Here is a 22,131-nt window from a genome sequence, read left to right on the forward strand (position 1 = left end):
TCAACAGCCTTGGGTGCTCAGAGCAGAAAGGCAGATAGCGCCTTTCTACCATTAAATATATTAAAACGAGTGGTTCTGTCCCCTGCCCAAAGTGCAGTAACGCCGGTGTGATCTGGACGACTATCTGAAATCAATCACGACCATTAGAAAGAGTAAAAGAAAACCCAGTACACAACCAGTTGGGGGGAGGGGGGGAACCTGTCACTTGTGATAAAAAAGAGAAACAGAAGTGGATTTGAAACATTCGTTTCCCTTTATTTGCTCAGTGAGGCTGATGCGTACTGCACATTAAAAAAAAAAAAAAATCACAGGAATTTTCATACAATGAATTAAACCACAAAAGTACATGTAGAATTGGCAGGTGGAAAATAGCCCAGCTTGGGCTTAACTAATATCTTGCTTTCCCTGTTCAGCATAGTCCAACCAGTAGCTTTACATGTTCACCTACTGTACAAATCTTACAGTAGCTCCATCAGGTCAGTGGTTCACATTATTGAAAATGTCTGTCACATAGGTACAAATTTAGAATCATCACATTATATTACATGGCTATTCTAGGTCATTTATAGATCAGATCTTATACTACAGTGATTGAAGTTCTCATTACAGCCATCAAAAAGGACACATAATCATTACCTACTGTAAGCTTACATCTAAAGGGATGAGAAGAAGGTGTGGTTGGTTTTTTTTTTTTCAACTGACCCAAGTATCATACCCCAGAGGCACAAACTTTCCTCTCAGCGCTGCTCTTGGCGATGGCAGCCCAACTGCTTTTCAGAGTCGTTTCACACAGATATTTTTCTTCAATTTTAGGCTCCCTCTGTTTGGATTTGGAGCATTTTACGTTCCGTAGGAATTACTTTGTTACAGCTCTAGGAAAGACCGTAGTTTCTAAGTACCAGTTCTGTTACCTGTATCGTGGATGTGGTACTTACCACAGCGTGAAAGCAACAGTACAATCTTCATCTAAAAGACACACAGAGCTATGCTGCAATTTGCCTCCGGTGACAATGTGGTACATGTGCTAATTTGAAATGTTCTTGGGGGAGAAAAAAAGAAAAGGAAACGCCAAGTTCATATTTTGATGGGTTAGCTACTACAGTGTCTACAAAGGATACAAATAGCTTTATTCAGCAATCCTAGCTCGATTAATTTCATATGTAATTTGTAAATCCACAGAGGAAAGCCATCTTCAAGATGAGAATGTTTGCCAGGCCAGTGAAAAAAAAATAAAAATTGACTCATGTCATTATGCCTGCTTGGTGAAAAATAAATAATCCCCCCCCCAAACCCCACACCAATTTATTCATGTCAGCAATCTAGGGCAAAAGAGAATGTATTTAAAATTTAATCACAGAAATTTAAAGGCAAATTAGGTAATGCATCTGGTCCTTGAACACATAATATGATATACTAAATATTGATTTCTTAAAAATAATTTATTGCTTTTAATATTTTTCTTTACAACAGAAGATACTCAAAATCCAGAAAGGAAAATTGTAAACTTTTAGTTTGGCATTCACACAAAGTTAAAATACCTGCATTTTTAACCTACAGAGCAACAACAAGAATTATGCAGATTAAAGAATGTTACAGTTGTAACACAGAACCTCCGAAAAAGTTCTTTTCCTTTTTTTTTTTTTTTTATTGCTATCTATCTACTGAGAAATAAGAAGCCAAAAAGTCAAGCAAGCATCCGACAGGACAGACAGTGGAATCTCTCAGAACACAATATGCTGGTGATAAAATGAATGCAGCCATCAAAATCAACTGCACTGGCATGGGGGTGGAATCGGTTTTCTAAGATTGGGAGTGGGAAAGGAGATTAAATAGTTAGGTGTGCCATACCTTTAAGAGGCGTCATGAATGCCAAACAGTAATAGAATACCAAATCTATACATTCGCAAGCAAATTCCAAACTTTGCTGATTCAGACTAGAGACTCCGAGTTCAGATGAAATTCCGATGCTCAGAATAGCAGTAGTTTACTCTTGTGGTTTTTTTCTTTCCTGAAGTTTCTATTTAATTTAGCAGAAGCAATGTCATCAGCAACAATGTCATGGGCACATCTGAGGCCATGCTAGTGCATAGTAAAAAAAAAAAAAAAAAAAAAAAAAAAAGAAAAAAACCCCAAACAACCCACTGCTTCTGCAAAAGCTGAATTTCCAAACGAAGCACTTACTCCAAAAGGACAACCGTCATGCATCCTCGGTATAAAATTTCCACTGGCCTTTTTATTATTTTAGTCATCTCATAATTTATAATAAATAGGATAATTGTAACTGATAAATATGTCTCTTTAGTAAACAAAGGAATGAAGGATCGGTATTTATACAGGATGCATAACTGTAAAAAATATAGATAAATACCATCATTAAACTCTGCCAATGAAAAGATTACTGGCTTCAAGAACAGTGTTTAGACACAGAATTACTGTAAAAATCATACTGTACTTAGTACCTCAGCATATTTTTATCAAATTAAAATCACAAAAATTAAAACAAAATAGCATTTTAAAAAGATTTTTGACCTCTAGTTCCAAAACTACTGTTGATACATAAAATAAAAACATTTCTTAATGATTACCCATTTGAGAGACTTTACATAAAATTATGATATCTCCTAGAAAAATTTAGATGAGAAAATTTCATTCCCCTAACAAATTCAGTGTATAAAACTGCAAAAGAAAATCAAGCAATGAGAAAAATGTGGAAAAATACTGCAGAAGTGGTTAATACCTTTTGGGCTAGGATAATTCTTGACAAAATTCTTATATAAGCTCACCAAAGAAGGGATGAATGTGTGTAAAGCGTCTTTGCACTCAGACACACGCGCGCACACATATACACACGCACGCCCTCACCCACACGCTCTTCTCTTTTTTTTTACAATCAAATATATATAAGCGTAAGTTCAGCTTTCTACATATGTTAGTGTACAATAATTGTTTCACCTCATATAATTACATTTGAGTACTCTTGATTAAGAAAAATTCAGCAGTTTTTGAAAAGAAGGCTGCATTTACAGTGCATAGCTGTAACAAAAAAGAACATCGTCATACAGTATGTACATAAATAAAAATACTCCATCTAACATTTGTAAATACTCAACTACTTTAGAGAATGTAGCAAATAAACTATCTGTGCACACACCCAGATAGTTATATCCAACTCTCATTAATAATGTAACACCACGTCCGCTCATTAGAATAAATTGCTGAACAAGCTGCACATTTGACCATTAACAAGGCTTTGAAAATTTTGCTGTGGAAGATCAACGTTGTAGACATTTACATGGGTGTCAGAATTAAAAAATGAAACTTCAAAACGTTAGGGAAGCTTGAGCCTTTCATTTTCTCTTCTGCAAGGATTAAAAAAAAAAAAAAACCAAAACACAAAAAAAACCCCAAACCAAAACAAAGAAAATAAACAACTTGAAACAAAGCTAAAACAGATTGGAGGCTTCTGGGACCTGTGGTTTCTTCTGGATTGTCATATTATCACTGTGTTGTGAGAAGAAGCTTCATTTAAAAAAAATAATAATGCAGTGTCTGATTCCCAGACATCAGCAGCCATAGTTCTCAAATTTTTTTTTTTGTTTGTTTTTGTTCTTTTTTTGTTAAAATGCAGTATGTACAGATTTTGCAGTTCTTCGTTGTATGTGTATCTCTGTGGAACTGCTGCCATGTCTCGTGGTTTGCATCGAACTCGCAAGGAACGCCCGGCTCCCCCGCCACCGATCACCCGCGAAAGCAAAGCTGACACCCATGGACACGCATGTGCTTACTGGACAGCCATCCCGCCTCTCCACTCGTCGAGCAGCTGTGTTCATGTAAACCATGGTTTTGAACAGAGAGTGTAAAGTAGGAGAAATTCCTAAGCATGACTTTTTACTTGTCCATTATTGAAGGACGTGATGTCCGTGAGGTATTCGCCATCCCTCTGTTTTCCTCAGGTGCAATGCATGTTACCTGCGCAGGCTCCGCTGTGCCTCTTTAAGTAAACTATCAAAATCCATGGAGTCATATTTGCTTTTAGTGGAAGCAGGATCAAAATCATCTGAGTTTGAATCTGAAACCCAAAGGATGCAAGTTTAGACAAGAGGCAACAACCACTAGCAAGTACTTGTATTATTTTCTCTGTACAATGGTACAAACAAGGCACTGCGGAAACAATCCACTTACAACCGCAACTTTATGGGACGATAAAAGTCCAGAAAAGGTGATCAGAGGAGCATTAGGTATGGACAGAGCTTTCTGGTAAGAAGCAGGACTTAACAAAAGCGGCACGTCTCTTCAGCAGTGGGGGAGAACCATAAACCGTGTGTACATAGGGAGCAGGTAAACAGTCTCTCCAAGGACTTGAGCACCGGCGCACTGCTATGTATAGATCTCAGAGCAGTCCAGATAATCTTGACAGATGCTTTACCCAAAACTCCAACATCATTTTGCAACATGCAATATCCACGATTTACTTCTCCTGAGAAAGGTAACAGGGGATGGTTCTGCAGAAAGCCAGAGCAGCCTGCGTGCAGCGGCGCAGGGGACACTGCTGCTCCTGCCTGCCCTGCCTTGTCTTGTACAAGTCACTACACCTCCCTGAATCTCTGGTTTTGCTTCCGCTCTGATTTTTTTGGAGTTTGCCTGTCTCGAGTGTGAGCAACTCAGGGCAGGGCCTCTGCGCTGCCGTACAAGCAACCTCAGGTGGGCTCCTCGGCTTTTTGCAGCATATATGCTAAGTCATAGCAGCAACAATGGCCCAGGTCCCGTGACCTGCGACACCTGCTCCAGCTTTGCTAGTTGCTCAGGCACAGACGTCATCATGTTCCTCACACACAGGAGGGATTGTACGCTTGTGGCCATACAGCTCCAGTACAGAAATTATTGACGTGGCTGCAAGCATTGAATTCCCTTTTGGAGCCATCTCTGCTTAACACTGACTCTCCCTGGTTCCTGTGTCACAGCTCCTTTAAGAGAGTGCCCTTTTCTTACCATTTCATGGGTTGAATTAATCAGAACTCCCCATCTACCACTATAAGACACACTGTACATTAAATGTTCATTACAAGTTCTGTTAAGACAATATCTTGTCACAGAGGAGAGGTGTTAAACTTCTGACTACTATTTTCAAGTGTTTTCTTTCTTCTGTACTCAACCCAAAGCTGATTAATTCTCTCTGTCCTTGTACTAGCTCATGAATTTTAAAGTTCATCCTGCCATTTTCTTATGTAGCTCTATCAGATACTCTGCAAAATACAGGGAATGCAGTCTGAAGTACAGAAGCTCAAGCTGTCAGCAGGACAAAGTGAAAATACCCTGCTCACAGATACTATGGGAATCCCACTCAGTATGGAGAGACCTGCCAGGGAATACTCCCAGTGATGAATAATGTTCAAGAGGGTTTCCTTCAGACAACTTATTTTAAACCCTAGATTTTCTGAGATACGCAGACGACCCTGGCTTCCATTGCTGAAGATAAGTCAAATCAAGTCAAGACTTCAATCTGTTTTTACTGTTTTTATCAGCCTACATTTCGACAAATGTCTAGCTACCTTTTATATTTTCAACATCAACCCTATATCTCTTCAGCAGTCAATTGCCTTTTCTTAGCTTTACATTATCTGTTTAGCCACTGAAGTGAATTATAGCATATTCATTGTGAACAATGCGTATCATCTTTATCATTTATTCTGAAAAGACATCAATTGGTTAGAAAAAAAATTATCTGTATTCACTTCCTGCATTGTACAAAGCCGAGGGCAGCACATACAAGATTTCATTAGCACTGTGTTACAGGGTTATGAAAGATTTTAATGACTGTGGTCATTTATTCATAAAAAACACAATATCTGATTAATATAGATTCAATGGCAAAAAGTCCCTTGCTATGTTATTCAGCAAAGAGTATCTCCCATACCTTTAGTCTATTTATACAGGTATTAGGAAAGGTTTAACATTTAATGAATACTTTACATTTTAAAAGGTAATTAAATTAGAGGTGAGTTTATAATATATTATGGTATTACAGAGGATGTTTTGGTAGTCTGCATGGTCTCTTTATGCATATACTTAACCCCAGTATTCCTGCTGCAAGACTTTGAACATTTCCAGACATCCTTGCAAGGGGAAGCATCCCACCCTGACCCAGAGCACAGGGCAGAATCATACATTTTTGCCCAGACAGGACTAGGACAGACCCAGATGTGTTATCGCAGCCAATATGCACACCAGGTACTGGAGTTATCACACCAGACATACTGCGGTCTGGGGACTGGTATGCACATTGCCCCACATCCGTGGGACAGCAAACACCAAGAGATTTGCTAAGCTCTCCAGAAGTCCCTGCAAAGAGACACCTTCTTGCTTATGCACAATTTGAGAACCACCAGTTGAGATCTGTGGCCTTTGCTATACTAAGGGTCAGATTTGATCACAAGCCCTTCTAGCTTTCAAACCTGAGAAACTATGAATTGTGTTTAAGGAGTGTCTCTGCCAAGTTCTACACATCTACTGCACAACTCATGGCAAAGTAAAAATCATAATGAATTTTTCTGGGTTGAGGCATCTACTTTGTTCTCTGTTTATCTGTCATATATACAAAACAGGTATTAGAACCAAGCAGTCGTAGCATAGCAATGAATAGTAAAGCATGCAGGAGGTTTCTCTGGTGCTATCATTTCAATATGGAAATGTATTACTGAATATTGGGCACTTATTTTTGATAATGATGGAAAAGGGCGCTGAAAGAATTTTCATGATCTGAAATATATGAAAGAAGCCAGCTGAGATTAGAGCTCAGATTAGTAGACTTCTGAACTTCTTCCAGCAAGTGAAAACCACTTCCTTTAATTTCTCCCACTCATTGAAATAATATAAGCAGCAAACAAAAAAGAAGCAAACCCTAAATTATCCTGAGTTACAAGGTTCCAGTTATGTACTTCAATTCACATAGAGCAAAATACCTACCTAGGTCTGCATAGTTAGACTTGCAAAATTGCTTGCGTCCACAGAAGTACAGCTCAAAGTCAGGTTCATTTGACCTGCGTAAAGTGTATCCATTTTCAAGAGCAGCAAAGGCGTCACAAGTATAGCGGTAGGTGATGAAACCATAGCTGTCTCTGCAATTGAAAAATACAGTTGTGAACAAAAGCTGGAAAGAGTTAATGCCCATTAGCGTAACCCCTTCCTGAAAGCAAGAACTTGCAGGAGATGCAGCAGTGGAAATGCCAGAAGTACTGCACCCATTTATCAGCATGATTGTCCTGTCATGCAGCTAAATACTTATTTCTGGGACAGGAAATCTCAACTAGCAAGATTAATAAATAAGGATGAAAGAAAATAAATAAGGTTTTGAACTCAGCATGTCATCTGTCACAGCACTTACACTGGTAACTCCCATACCAGTAATCTTACTGCTGTATTTTTTTAAATACGGCAGCTCCCAAACACGAAGTAATCTCAAAAGTTCTTACCCATCATCCCGCAAATTTACTGTGCACTCCTCAATTTCACCAAAAACTTCAAACCGGTCCCTCAGTTCTGTTCGGGTTGTGTCAGGTCTGATTTTACCCAGATAAATCACACGACGTTCTTCCTGTTGAGAAACAGCAATGGGGAAGGCATATTTTTAACGAACGTGTAATAGAGATGAACCTATACATATACGCATGCAAATACACACACATGGATGCGTAACTATAGTCATAGTCTCTTGTGGAAGACCTACTGCATCTTGCTAGTAAGTGAAACAGTTCACTCCTGGAAAGCGTCTAAGGTATTTAAATAACACTACATTTGTCAGGTGGTGTGTCCCTGGAAGGTTTAACTGCTTGCTGTCCCTGTTCTGCTACACGCTGTCAGACAACTCCCTTTGTATCCTACGGCACCTTCTTCCCTTCCACCCTTTCTTCCACTTCCCCTCCAAGACTGTAAACCCTTTCAAACGAGGAACTCCCTTTCTCTTGCCATCTATGCAACACTGCACAAAACCCATCTTAGTTGTGGAGTAGTATAAAGTACAGAATAATTGCATAAATGTACCACAAACATAACAAAATGTATTACAAACATAACATTACAAACTCAGATGACTCAATAGCTGATTCATCCTGCAATCAACTGTTCCACCATAATCCATACCTTAATATAGAGAGAAAACTGCTAGGGGTCCAGAAGGTTACTTTTATTAAAATAAGTTTGTTTTTTTTTTTTTGGGGGGGGGAGGCAGCACATTAAAATATATCTTGTGGTCACCATTACTTTTTGGTTTCTTTGGAAAAAAAACCTGACTGAAGTCCCTGATTTTTACAGGCTAGGGTGTCATCTGCATGTTCCTTTGATCCTTGGAGCAAATCATCAAAGATACTTTCAAAACAATTGAGTCATGGTCATAGCCTTCCTTCCTGAGTGGAAATGCTCATCAGAATGACAGAAGGACTAGGAAAGCCTGTGGGAGTCGCTTTATGAATTTTTGGACGAACACTGTGCTGAGGGTAGAGCCATTTAGTGAGCTGCAAGCAAAGCAAAAGGCAAAAAAAGATCTTCAGAACACTGACCTTAAGGTAATCAGGGCAAAGAAGCACCAGCTACACATGGCTTGGGTGCTCAGCCTTCCTGTCTCAGATTGCCTCTGGCCTGAAGAACCCCGGCACTACCAGTCCTACTGCTCATCCCTTACACACCCACGCATTTGTCCCATAAATCGAACCACCACCACCACATTCTCAGCTGGTGTAAATCTGTCAATCAGCGGAGCAATGTCAGTTAAACCATCAGTTGGCACCTGAGACTTGCGCGGAATTTAGGTGCCGAATGCCGAAGGAGCTATACTGACTGCTGAGAATTCATGACTATCGTAACCTGGAGGTGCCTAAAGGCTAATGGCACCTCACGTGTGTGATGCAAAAGGCTCTAGGGACCTAAATATAGACTTGCATTCCTGCTCAGAAACATCCTAGCCTGAAGAGACAGGTAGCTTACAGTGTTACAATTCAGATATAGCACAAAATGCGTCTTCTCCATGAGTCCCCACAGAGACATAAGGCACCGGTCATTCTTGGACCACAGAAAATAGGATTGAGATCAGGACAAAGCACATGCAGAAACAGAAATGATCCTGATGCCTCTTGTTTACTTGTTTGAGCACTCACTTCAGATAAAGGAGCCATCAGAACTCTTAGTTATGGGGGCCCAAAATCTTGGCTCCCTGTTCCCGGGAGAGCACTCTGCTCCCAGGAACTGTTTCAGGCAAAATAAATAAACAATTCCTGCAGCAGGAAGCTGAAACTAGTACGACATCCTCCCAACAGAAACTCCTTCTCACTAGCACACTCAGTCAACTATTTTTGCTGACTCTTTTCCTGGCCTTGTGCATCTCAGGGGCTCAGATCCAGTTACTCTAATCTCCTGAGAAATGAAGTGAGTTTAAAGCTGCAGAAAACAGAGATCCAAGAACCAAACACTTGTACGCCAAAGCCCTACGCATTAAGGTACGGCACAAGAAGTGACCACTGGAACCACCTGGGTCCTTTATAGCTCCCTGGTCAGCCCGGTGGAGTCCCTAGTCGCTCTACCAAAATATGTATGTGCTCTCCTTAATCCATGGGATCAAGTAGGTATCTCATTTAGATGCTTGAAACTACTGCCTCTTTTGATTACGTAAGAAAAAAAGGTGACTGCTTTGGTAGTCCTCTATAACCCTGCTGGGACGGACACTTTCATTTTTAAATGTTATGTCTTCAAAGTGCATGGTCCAAAAGCTGCCCTTGTTCTCTGCCATAGCAGTGCAGTTTCGAGAGGCTAACATGTCTAAAAGTGTGCTCATGGGTGGCCATAAATTTAGGGAAGAGGGGGACTTTACAGCTGCTGCTTTTTATCTCTGTCTCTACTGTGTCCCAGTCCAGAGCGTGACCCTCCTGACAGAAGAATTTGGGTAGGGCTTCTGCGCGCTAGGGACTGTAGAGTGTAAGCAACAGAAATCTGCATTTCTTCCATTTCCCCCGTTCTAATTCTGCGTACTTCCAGTATGGTTGGGTGCCATAAACTTCAAAAACAGGAAAATCTGCATATGCACAGTAATTACTTTTTCAGACTGTTTTACCAAATCAAGGATTTAACCGCACTGAAACACTTGATAAGAAACAATTCCATTGATACTTGCTATTGAACCTAAATGACTGACCAGATGGAGCAGAACATAACATAGCAGACTGTCTAATATACTTTAGCTGAGATAATACATCTCGACTGAAAAAACATAATGTTTCACTCACTGACACAGAGATTGTTATATTACAGTGTGATGGAAATAACTATTGCACGCTCTTCCATAAGTCTGCGTGCATGCCTGTGCAATTTTTCCTTCTTCTATCCCTCTAATAACCTTTATATCTCTAATATCCCTTTAAGACAACTGTAATAAAACAAAACCGAACAATTAAAAAAAGGCCTGTTAAACTAGCATTAAGGGAATAAGTTAAACCTGCAAAATTAAGGAAATTCAAATTTAAAGCTGAAATGAACCATATGTCCGCCACTGTGCACACATGAGGAGATGTGTTCAAGTATTTTTTTAAGCAGAGTGCCATGATGGCACAAGATACTGCAGAACACAGGATTCATACAGCATTGTCTTTGTCTTGCTTAACTTTGGTTTATTTAAAGCAACTACGAAGAACGTATTTGTATTCACAGAGACACCTGCCTTTTATTCCCATTAGTAATAAGAGCTATACAAGCCTAACAAGATTACAACATACCCCTAAATGTTAAAGACCTTTATTTTATAATAAGTTACATGCAAAAGTCCGTATGTGCATATTAAGTACGCTTTTTAGTGCACTTGTTAGAGGAGATGATATATGGCTTGGAAACCTAGAGAACGGCAGAGAAAAGCTTTTTGTTTCCCATTTAATGCGGGCAGAGGGCTCCTGCAGGAAACTCCAGAAGATACTGTTCATGTTTCCCTCCCAAAAGTGCAGACGATTTATTTTGCATCATAAGCTTTAAGTGTAGTTCCTTGTTTGCCAGGTAAAAGAAGGAAGAAAGAAGAGTCCTGCCAGCTCCCTCAGGCCTAACATGTCTGTCTTCTTTCAGTTTATCTAAAGCTCCTTCTTCATAATCTTGCTCTTTCCTCCTTGCAGTAAAAACATTTGAATAGGCAGATGTGGCAGAAAATCTCAGACTGAAAAGCAGCAGTTCAAGTCTCAAATGAAAATACTATAGCATTAGAATGTCAAAACTTGAGAAAACATGACCAGGATATACCTTACACATCTAAGGGTCAATAATGGGACCACGCATCCTGCAAAGCGTTCACTGATGGTAAGGACTTTTTGTCTCGCAAAGGCCTCCTCCAAAGCTTTATTTTGTTTTCCCTTCCTCATTCTTAATCCTTTATTTCACAAGGAACTAAAGCACAGACCATTAGATGTATTAGGTTTTGCATGTTTTTTTGTACTGGGCTTCTTCACCCAACACTTGTTTGCCTTGCCTGCCTGTGGTGCTGCTAAGTAGGGTCTGTGGGAAACACTATGAGGTAACACCTCATAGCGCTGCTGTCCCCGTTTTCCCTACCGCTTTTTGTCTGCGCATCTGTGGTGCATACCTAGTTCTCCAAGAGCCAGGTAATGCTTTATGCGAAGGTAAGAGAAGAAATCCAGGGCCATTTTAAAGCTGTGGTCTGCCATGGGCTTGTCAAAGGCTCTGCTGCTTCCTCCAGCGTGGGCGGCTGGCTGGGTGCAAGCGTGTGCCTGTGTTGCCTTCCACGCCAAGTGACTTCTCTTCCAGTAGAAAGCCATGAAGACTTATATCCTTAGAGCTGGAGGCCAAATACCACTTTGAAAGCGCAATGGGAATGGTTGGGCAGAGTTTAAAAAATAGAAACTTTATGGACGGAAAAAGCCATTGAAGCTTAAGATTCTGACTTGGTAACAGTAAGAAAATTTTCCTTTAGGTTCTGTATTAAAGAAGAACAAGTATGACCTGTGGACAAGCATGAACAGCAAAACGGAAGTCATGAAAACTGGAAAAAAAAGAAAGAACATTGCACTAAATTGTCAAGTGCTGCCGTGTGGCTAACAGTTTAGCCACGCTACATGGTGACTGCTAGAAAAATAATGATGGACCAGTAAACCTGAAGATTTAGGTAATCCGTTTGATACATTTTCAGTATCTCACACAGCAAAGTTAGAGTGCCTGGGATCACAGCCATCAAGATGAGCAATGATGAAAAAATCCAAACTAAATATACAATGTACACTGGATCCTTCATTAGTGGAAATGCACTCCATTATAGGCTGACCCTGGTTTTAGACTTTAGAGAAGCCAAGCACTCATTTATGAAACCACCTTTCTCCTGCCTTCCTGTTGTAGAGCAATTTATTTTCTTTGAAACCATGTGTTTCTTTCCGCCGCAGTGGCCTCACAGCGCATTTATCTTCTTACGTCTGTAAGCTCTCTGGGACAGGGACTCTTGATACTTGTTTCATGGAGGCTGTCAGCACTTAGAAATGAAAAGTAGTAATGTTAATAGTAGCTTTCTACTCAGGTATAAAAGCTGTTTTTGTTACACCTCCTGGCAGCAGCCAGTGTAGGCAGTAAACGAGTTGCAGGGAGGATACGACAGTAAGTCAGTATCGTGGCCAGAGCAGCAGCGTAGCAGAGATCCAGAACACCAGGCTGCTCATCAGACTGTTTAACCTCCCAGCCCTGACGCACCATGTCAATGGGGAACCATGAATTGGTGACTTGAAATGTGCTAACTATTTCTGATGTCATGCCTTGGGAAGTATTTGCTGCATGGTCTAATGAGCTGCTGGAGTAAAAGTCCGCATAACTCTGAAATTTCCTGGGGTGTATCAGAAGAAAAAAAGGGTCCTCAGCCTTCTTGGCAAATCAGTGATCTACCTTGGTTGGGGGTTGGATCCCAGTTTCTACAAAGCCCTAAGTAGACTGTCCTGTCCTGCAGTCAGTCCTCAAGTTTCACGATGAACGCATCTCCACTGTGATCTGGTTTGGTCTGATTTCGTGATCTGATTATAAAGTTAAAGTAAGTCCTGGTGGCACACCATCCTTATGTTTAATAAGGACCCATTCTAAAACAAAATGGGGACCCAGTGAAATAAATCAACTCAAGACTAAACTAAACTATGCTAACATTTGCTCAGTTAGCAAAGGCATCACGATCAAAAGTATAAATAAATGAATGAATGAATGACAAAAACATTTCTCTTACTCTCTAACTGGAAAATATCTTGTGGGCTCAGCCCATAGTTTTTGAGTGTGACTGCTCAAAATTAAGACCCTAATCCACAAAAAAGGCACTGAGTCTCCAGTAACTGGAGAGAGGAAAAGAAGAAAAGTAAAAGAAGAATAATATCGCAGTACCTTTTGAAGTCAAACCACCTGTATATAGCTGTAAGTCTAGATAGGAATTCAGGAATCCATACAGGGAAATGCTAGCCCAGGCTTCTAGCTGATCTGAAGCTACTGCAGCCAAGGTGCTGTGTGCAAGACTGAAGGGGCAGCCGTTTAAACATGCTTCCACCACGTAGCATGAGCACAGGCTTCTAAAACGAGCCTCCTCAGCATCCTGCCAATATGCCTTCTCGTCTGCCAAAATACAAGCTGCCTGCACAATCAGAGGGCATTGCTGCACATATGGTTTTGACAGATTAAAATATGTGATTTTTTTTTTCCCATTTCTTTTTCCTACGTTTCCGACGCTTATTGTCACACGGAGACTAATTCTAGATATTGAACCAATAACACCTGATGGCTTTTAGCTCAGTCATAGCTTCTGTTCCCTCTCCACTGTGCATCCTTTCTACAACTAACTCCTGAGATCACAGCACAGGGCTTCTCATGAAGAAAAGCCACCTGCCCTGTGTAACACCTCAGTACTGCCCAATCTTCGAGCCACTCTTTTAACAGTATCTGGAGGTATGTGGTCATGAATCAGTTGCAGCAGCACAAAAACGGGCTAGAAAGAAAATAAAAAGTTCCCCAATGCATAGAGCAAAGAAACCTAAATTTATGGGACTGTTGAAAGAGTTCAAGGAAAGAGAGAGGAGATTCTTGTGGCCGAACAATAAACGAGTTGAGGAGCCCCTCAAGAAAGAAGAGTAACACAGAAGAGACCCATAAGCCAAAAGGAATAAGAAAAGGAGCAGAGAATGCTAGAAATAATACAAATTTTATCACTGACTTCATGGGCTCGGGGCTTTCCTTTCTTTGCTGTCCTCAGACCCCTACTTATTTGCACAGGGAATAAACTGGCATGATTCAATACAGATTGGCTGATAGACTTTGGATAAAGGAGTTAATAGGATTTCATTTACATCTCCTGCAGCTCTTATACAGGTGACTGGATTTTAGTATTTTGCCATGTTCTGTTTATTGATATTTACTTTTTTAGTTTTGATTTATTTATGTTTATTAATAAATAATTTCATTTATGAAGTTCATTAACGTGCCAATGCTCACTTTAGAAAGAAAATAAATTCAACCTTGGTTTTGAAATGTCTAAAATTCTTAACATAGGAAGTTCTTTCCTTTTTCCTTTTCTCTTGATTAGCTACTTGCCAAATATTTGTTGTTTTAAACTAAATCAATTTTTCTACCTCCTCAGCAGGATTCATGTTTATTTATACCAGTAAGGTACAGTAATTGAGAAGTAGCAAGATACACCCATGACAGAGGTCTACTTGAATCTCTAATTTGTGTGAGATCTAACAGAGAATAACCAGTGTAAGTTACGATTGCTGAAAGGTAGCTTTCATCTCTAAGCAGATGGAAGCCAGATATTTTAAAACTAAGTGCAACAATTGACTTAAATATAGCCCTGTCTGAAGGCAAGCAAAATCATTCCATTGCCTTCACTGAGTTTCAGATCAGCACAGCAGAGCATGTTACAGCTCTAAATCTCATGCTTTGCAAAATACACCTATCACCTGCATTTTGTAGATAGGGCACACGAAGCAGAGAAAAGTGAAACGATTTGATGAAGCTCAGGCAGAAAAACAGTAGCAGAGAGAAAAAAACCCAGAAAATAAAGATGTCTGTTCCCTCCCAGAACTTGTTGTTGCTGTAGACTACACCAGCCTCTGTCAATCCCTACACACTCCCAGTTCTGTAGGTGTAAGTATTAGGAGAAAGGCTGCCGAGTGTGTGACAAATCACCTTTTACTACAAAGTCCACTAAAAGCACTGGAAGAAAGACCTATTAATTTTGGAGAGCCCTGAGAGCACTAAGGCAGAGCACTAAGGGAAAAATCTGGAAACGAAGATGAAGTGTCCCAGTCTGCACCAGTTCATGCAGGAGCCAGCGCACAGCCAGAACAGCAGTGAAGGTACACCTGAACAGAAAGAGCAGGACACAGAAAACCGAGCGGAAAATGTTAAGGTGAGCCACTAAATGGGCCTAGCAACTACAAGAGGAGTCCAGATTTACAGCAGCTCCCAATTTATCAAAACCATCACACAGTTGCCAATGGGGAACTAAAAAGGGGCAAAAGCCACCTGTCCGTTTAATAGCCATTCTTCTGTTCTACTGCTACAACAGCCAAGAGAGTTGCTCATCCCCGCATGGGTATTTCTTTCGCCTCAGGTATTTCAATTGTTTCATACAGAACGTTGATGAACAAAATAATTAATTAATACATATTCATTATGAAAGGGCCAGTGTTAAGTGACATTTTTAAATTGCATCATGTCTTCAGACTATTTGTTTTGCTAAAAATAACTTAAAAATTAACCGAGTCATAGACAGGGGAAAAAAAATGAAAAATCATTCTTCTGGATCCCAGTTTTGAATTCTGTCATCTGCACCCTCTGTATAGACAATTACAGCTACTATGGAAGTCCAGCGATCGGTATGTAAGCTGACGCCTTATACTGCTTATGTAAAAAAACAGAAATATAGAAAATAGACATTGACTCCTGGCACTCTGGCAGGTGATATATAGTATGAAATACAGGTTCACTGATAGATCTGTATAAGAAATAGACTGGTTCACTTTTAATTGTCTTTTGTCTGGGATGAAACCTTTTTTTAGTAAGCCCTTTGTATCTGTTGACTGTGAAAAACTTGGAGACTTGCAATTTATAGAACCTGAAAAAACTAGTATTGTAACATCAAAATGCAAATTGTTATGAAAACACGCATTTGCCTAAAACTCAAAATACTAAGAAATACACGTAAGCAGATTTTTGTATTATGTTTTTTCTTTTATAAAAAGGAAAATAAAGTCTGAGTGCTAGCTTTAGAAATCTAAGAAAAAAAACAGAAATCTATTTCAAAATGAAAGTTATCTTCATGGTGCTTACAATTGCTTTCTGCCTCTGTCTCTCCCTTTGTTTGGCCCTTTCAGATTCCCGTTTTTCATACTCTTTGCGGTATTCTTCCCTCTTCAATCTTTCATGCTGATATTCCTCATAGCTGTCATATCTAGGAAACATAACTTAGTCATTAAATCAAGCACCTGCATTTGTGAATGTAAAATTAGTAATACAATTTGTGGAATGCTTCATTATCTCTTGAGAACCAGCTGCAAAGCAAACCAAAGGCGGGCAAAATGCACTACCTGGGTCTGCGACTGTACGGTGATCTGGATCGCGATCTTGCACGTAAGGGAGAACTTCTGTATGCTCGGTGTCTACAGTGGCTGGACTCATAATAGCAACAAGATCTGCGGGAAGAAACACATTCACCTCTGTCATTCAGTTTGAATCTATTAACACCATTTTCTACCTCTTCCCCAAACTCACAATTTCTTCTAAGCTACCAGTGAGATTTTCCAGTGACAGTTTGAGATCTCCTAGTCAACTAAGGGGCCTCAAGTGATTTCACCCCCCTGCCCTTCTGTAATGTTCCTTATTGAGGCTAACACAGAGCAAAGAGTCAGCCACTGTCAACTTCATCTGATAGGGACTGCAGCTAGATTGGCACCGGGCAGCTCACAGATAATGGGAAAGGTTAGTTGTGTACGTCTCTCACCAATTGCTCTGCCGCTGACCTGACTGGCTCCACTCAGAAAGTGTAAACTTGGCAAATTTAAAGGATAATGGCAACAAGTGTTTCTGTAGCAACCCCATAACCTTCAGAGTTAATCAGCTCAGGAGCAATAGAATAAGTTGCACTGGATTAAGTTATTTCTTGTTTTTTTCTTTCTTTCCTTTAAGTTGCTTTATGTTTTTGCTGTTTTCCTTCTTAACTACGATGATGATACATGAATTTGCTGTACTGTACCTTGAAGAGGATCTACTACAGGGCGACCTTGATCTCGATCGGGAATATGGAGAACGGGAGCAAGACCTGCGTTGAGGAAAGGACCCTGATCTAGAGCGTGTCCTTTGGGATCTTTGAGAAAATAAGGATTTGGGTGGAGACACTGAATCTCTGCATGGAGAGTTAAAAGAAGAGCAAGAAGGCGATACGTCAAATAATGAATAGGCTTGTGTCCCATCCCAAGGGTAGCATAGTTTATCACTTTCATCTTCACTGTCATCAAAGAGACCATCCATTGCTAGTCCTGAATTTATAAACATAGGTAGTTTGGAGAATTGTTCATTACTGTAATCACTGTCCCTTAGTTCTCTGGTCTTATCTGCTTCTTCATCAAAAACAGCTTGGCTGGGGTGACCAAAATGCTTATTCAGTTCAGCCCGAATTTCCTGGTCTTGGAGCTGTTTTCTGTTATTACCGAGGGATCCCTGCTTACTTGTCTGTAAAGTCTCTTTCTTGAAATACTGGTCTTGTTCTAAAGAAGAACAAATCTGACACTGCCACCCAGGTGAAGAATCCTTAAATTCTAGTTGTCTGGAGTCCTGAAGTTCCTGGGATATTTTAATGTGTACTTCCGATTTCGAATTCACAGATTGACAGTAGTCATGGTCACCAAACAGCCGCAAACTGGGCCGTTTTGTCTTTCTCTCCTCATGTCCATTGGACAGTACTGTAGTCTTGCTAAGCTGTGCGTACAGCTCAGACTGTTCTGGACCCTTCTTGATTGGGTTATTTCCTTGAGAACCAGAAGACTCACTATAGCGGGGCTTTTTTGAAGGTGGTACAACAGTCTTGCATGATGACTTCAGTTTAGGTGAAGTCCTAAAAGGATTATCCTGGTTGGCTTTATGAGGAGGGGTCGTAGGTGGAGTTAGGCCTAAGGGGAAAAAAAGGAGGAACACAATATTTTTAAGCACACACACACAACGTTTATAAAGGCGGCTCATATGCTTCTTTAGAACAGATACAAAGCAAGACCCATTCTGTGTCACTTTAACACTACTAACACTGGGACTTAGAGTATTTAGGGTGTGAGACACCAAAGGTCTGGTAACGACAATAGCAACACTACTAATGCATCACCATTAATCCTCAGCATCATTTCTGCCCCTCCCCTTCCTTCACGACAGCCGCCTCTCTCTCTGTAGATTTTCATAGAAAAGATCAAGAGATAAAACCTAAAAGGCTTTTTTGTTAAAAATAAAAAAGATTTTGATACAAAAATCAAAAGTCAAAAGACTGGCACTGTCAAAAACCTAAAGAAATTAGCAGACAAAAACCTGAATAAAAGCAAGCCTAAGAAAAATAAAGGAGTGCTACCAAAGGAACCTTGGTAGGATGCAGAACTACTTGAATACAAGGAAGTACAGCAACTCCACAACTCAACTGCAATGACTCTTTGTCTCCGCAGTTCATTAACTTATTAAACCATCGCTAATGTATGTATAATACATTCTTGTAAGCATAACTAACACATTTTGCCTGAAATGTGGTTCTGCAACTGAAACACGAGTGAACAGGACAACTGCAATCATAATGAACCATTGCATTTAGAACTAAATATTAGTGAGAGTCATGAAGTAGGGACTCAAAATGAAACAGAGAAGTATTCAAAGACTAAGATACCACTAACTACCAGGATTGTTCACATTATAACAGTAACAGATTATATCACTATGGTGAGACAAAATTGCAGGAAGGACTACAGCCCATTCCAGTAAAACCTGGGAACTGAAACAGCATCTTCCAACTATTTTTATAAGGGTAGAATATAACTCTCAATATTTTCTGTAGAAATCATGGAATTTCTTCAGGCTTTACAAAAGGATAACCCAGGACACCAGAGCAGAGTAACAGCAAACTGCAGCAACTGTTTAGGAAAAAATCACTCTTCAGGAAGGTACTTAGCATGCTATGTTTAAAAAATTTGTTTCTGTCTCATTGATCCTAATGTAATTTAGAAGTATATATGCTTAAAATAAAAGAAATTAGACTGAGATTAGGGAGTTTTCCTAGATAATCCAAACCGTCCTTAAGCGCTCCAGAAGCTGATGCTGCTGAAGATTTCTTCTTCTAGCCCAAGCAATGAGTTTCCATTACTTCCTTAGCAAGAATGAAAAGAGAGGGCAGCCACACTTACAGGAAATGTGTATTTCAAACATGGCTATAGAGTTCTGTTTTGTATTTTTAAGCATGCAACAGAGCTCAGCAGATCAATGCAAATGGAACATGTTTTATAGTGTTTTGCTGTAAAGAAGGAAAAGCGTCCATCAATGCATAGTGCTCCCTAAGGAGCATAAATGGAGACTGGGAGTCCCATTGCATTAGCTGCAATGAATTTGTTCCAGAAAAAACGAAGATGGGAGTACCAAGGCATGAATACTTGATGTGAGAGAGAAGCTTGATTTTGTCTGAATGTTTGGGAAAAAAGGTTACGAGCTACCCACAGCTACGTGAAGACTTTGCCTAATGCCACAAAAATCAGGGAAACTGAGGCAAAGATAATGACACCTAAAACCATAGTTGCCTCAAATTTGAATTTAATAATGAAAAAGTTTTGTGCAAGTTCATCATTGTTAAACTATTTCTTTTAATTTGAGTCCTCGATTTTTTCTTCCTTCCCAAAAATTCCCTTGAGTCAGCAGCACCTATTTCACACCTTGTCCGCTTCCTCACCAACAAGTATTTTTGACTACCAAATGAATTTTTGGTAAAATAAAGAGAAAAGTCCTCTTCAAAATTCTGCAGTAATAATTTCTGGATGAAAACTTCAGGCTCAGATTCAACAAAGATTTGAGTAAGCAAAAACCATTTTCTAGATAAAAAATGTAGAACTGTCACTTTTACTCATGAAATGACACAGCCCATGAGAGGCTCTGGGGTTAGTTACTGATTTCTTGGATGTAGTTTTAAAGAAGGAATGAAGTAGAAATACAACCCCTCCACAATGAACATGCATATTTTAAGAATTTCAGGCAAAGAAACCCCAGAGATAATCCAATTTTCAAAATAAAATATTGTTTCCATTTCCACTTCTTTATAGCTAGCCCCGGCAGGAAGTAAGATAAACACAGGGCACAATGATTTCCAGAAGCCCTACAAGGAGTCCAACAATCTTTAGAGGAAGGGAAAAAAAAGGCCCTACCAAAAAAACTCTTGCAAAAGTACAGACTGAGCTAAATTTACTGGCACTTCTCTTGCTGGCAGAACTGTGCTGGGGACAGCCTAAGAAAGGGCTTCCTCGTGGCGCTTTGGCTTTTTTCCTGGTTTTCAGCAGAAGCAGGAAGTGCACAGGCAAGTAGAAACGGATAAAAGTTGGAAAATGTTCATTTAACTTTTGAACAAACCTCCATCGGGGGACGGAGGAGGGAGTGAAGTTTTGAATTCATGTCACCACTACAGAGTCCACCCTCAGCGCGTCCTATGACCAGTCTCCAAACCATGAACTCTGAGAAAACCAGCTGACTGCACACTTGCTTCATCTTCACTAATCCCAGGTTATCTTCACCATGGGCCGTGATCCCCCATCAACGGCGTTACAATATTCTATAACCATTGGATTATTTCACACGCACCGATTTCTCCGCCAACGTGTACATTTTAGCGTTGACAGTACAAGGTATATTCTGTGCTCTCTCTTGAACTTAGCAGGTTTTGACAGATTTATGGAAGGACAGATGGCCATTACGGGCTGAAGGCTGACAAGAGGCAGTTCAGAGCATTGTTAACACACTTGCACAAACTCTCAGCAGTGCAGCGCTGTGCAGAATGTAATTCAGACTATAGCTTTTTTATTGCTGCCTATTTTCTTTTGTCAAAAGAGCCTGCTGTGCACAGCAACAAATGGCTGCCATTACCCAGAATGTAATGGGTGTCAGACAAATCACGTAACACAAACAATCAAGAGTATGTAGGTCATATTTCAACAGAGCACAACCTTAGCAATATTTATGATTACTGCATTGAAATGTGCTCTATAATAAACAAGTACCTCTACATCACTCACACTTATGTACTTCTGCACAGCAAATCTGTTAGAAGCGGTACATACTCTACAATCATCCCCCTTAAACAGTCTTTCTTCTTTTTAAAGTAAAAGGCAAGTATTTTTTCATGACATGCTATAAAACCATTTTCTTTGTAGGGACTTTTCTTTAATTGAATGGCTTCGGTAAATGGTACGTTTGCACTTTGCCTTGCTCCGTCTATATACTACGAACTCACTCGGCGATCTTGTGCTTGAAAACAGCGTACATCAATTGCCAGCACTGCTGCCAAAGCAGCACTGTCCTCTCTGTGCTTGTGCAACAAAAGGTGTTTGCATGTGTGCCGACTCTGCCACCTCGGCCGAGCAACTTATTCCGAGAAAGTCTCTGGGAAACTTTTGATACATTCCAAAACTTCACTAAAAAAATCCCTTAGTAACTCATTTAGCTCAGCTAGGTTGATAAGCAGAAATTAGGGGAATGCCTTTGCATAGAACATGACATCTTGACTTTTTAGGACTGATTTCCAATGCTGCTTTACATAGACACCGATCTTTCTAAAACTCTACTGTAACTGTTAGCATTTAAATGTTTGATGACATTTGTTGTGCTTTGAGGGGGCTGAGAATTAGTGTCTTTTGGGGAATGCAGCCCCAGAACCCTCCTACATGTGCGCTGGGCTTTTGAGAGGCCTTGAGAATGAATACTTTTATACCTTTTAAGTTTGAAAATGGATTGTCAAGGGAAATATTATTTAAGGCCACTTAAAACACTGAACACAAGATAACAGCTCGATTCAGTAAAAGAATCAGAAGAGGCTTTGCATGACACAAGATTGCAGAAGCCAGGAAAATATAATAAAAT

The 22,131-nt window shown here is 40.0% G+C and overlaps 1 protein-coding gene across 6 annotated transcripts in view; it reads right to left on the reverse strand.

The window, feature by feature from the left end:
• Positions 1–675: 675 nt before the first annotated feature.
• PPARGC1A (PPARG coactivator 1 alpha) overlaps positions 676–22,131 on the reverse strand; it is a 371,917-nt gene continuing 350,461 nt past the window's right edge. For 5 of the 6 annotated variants that reach the window (XM_063335980.1, XM_063335981.1, XM_063335982.1 and 2 more), the window contains 6 exons: positions 17,246–18,158; positions 16,581–16,685; positions 16,324–16,444; positions 7,470–7,591; positions 6,964–7,115; positions 676–4,069 (listed from right to left, as the gene is read on the reverse strand). In XM_063335980.1, coding sequence (XP_063192050.1) covers positions 3,966–4,069; positions 6,964–7,115; positions 7,470–7,591; positions 16,324–16,444; positions 16,581–16,685; positions 17,246–18,158 — 1,517 coding nt within the window. In that variant the 3' untranslated portion in view covers positions 676–3,965. Of the gene's footprint in view, positions 4,070–6,963; positions 7,116–7,469; positions 7,592–16,323; positions 16,445–16,580; positions 16,686–17,245; positions 18,159–22,131 lie in introns of those variants that run through there. The other variant, XR_010071215.1, reaches the window with a different exon arrangement.

The sequence above is a fragment of the Chroicocephalus ridibundus genome, chromosome 5 (genome assembly GCF_963924245.1).
Source record: "Chroicocephalus ridibundus chromosome 5, bChrRid1.1, whole genome shotgun sequence".
NCBI classification, from domain to species: domain Eukaryota; kingdom Metazoa; phylum Chordata; class Aves; order Charadriiformes; family Laridae; genus Chroicocephalus; species Chroicocephalus ridibundus.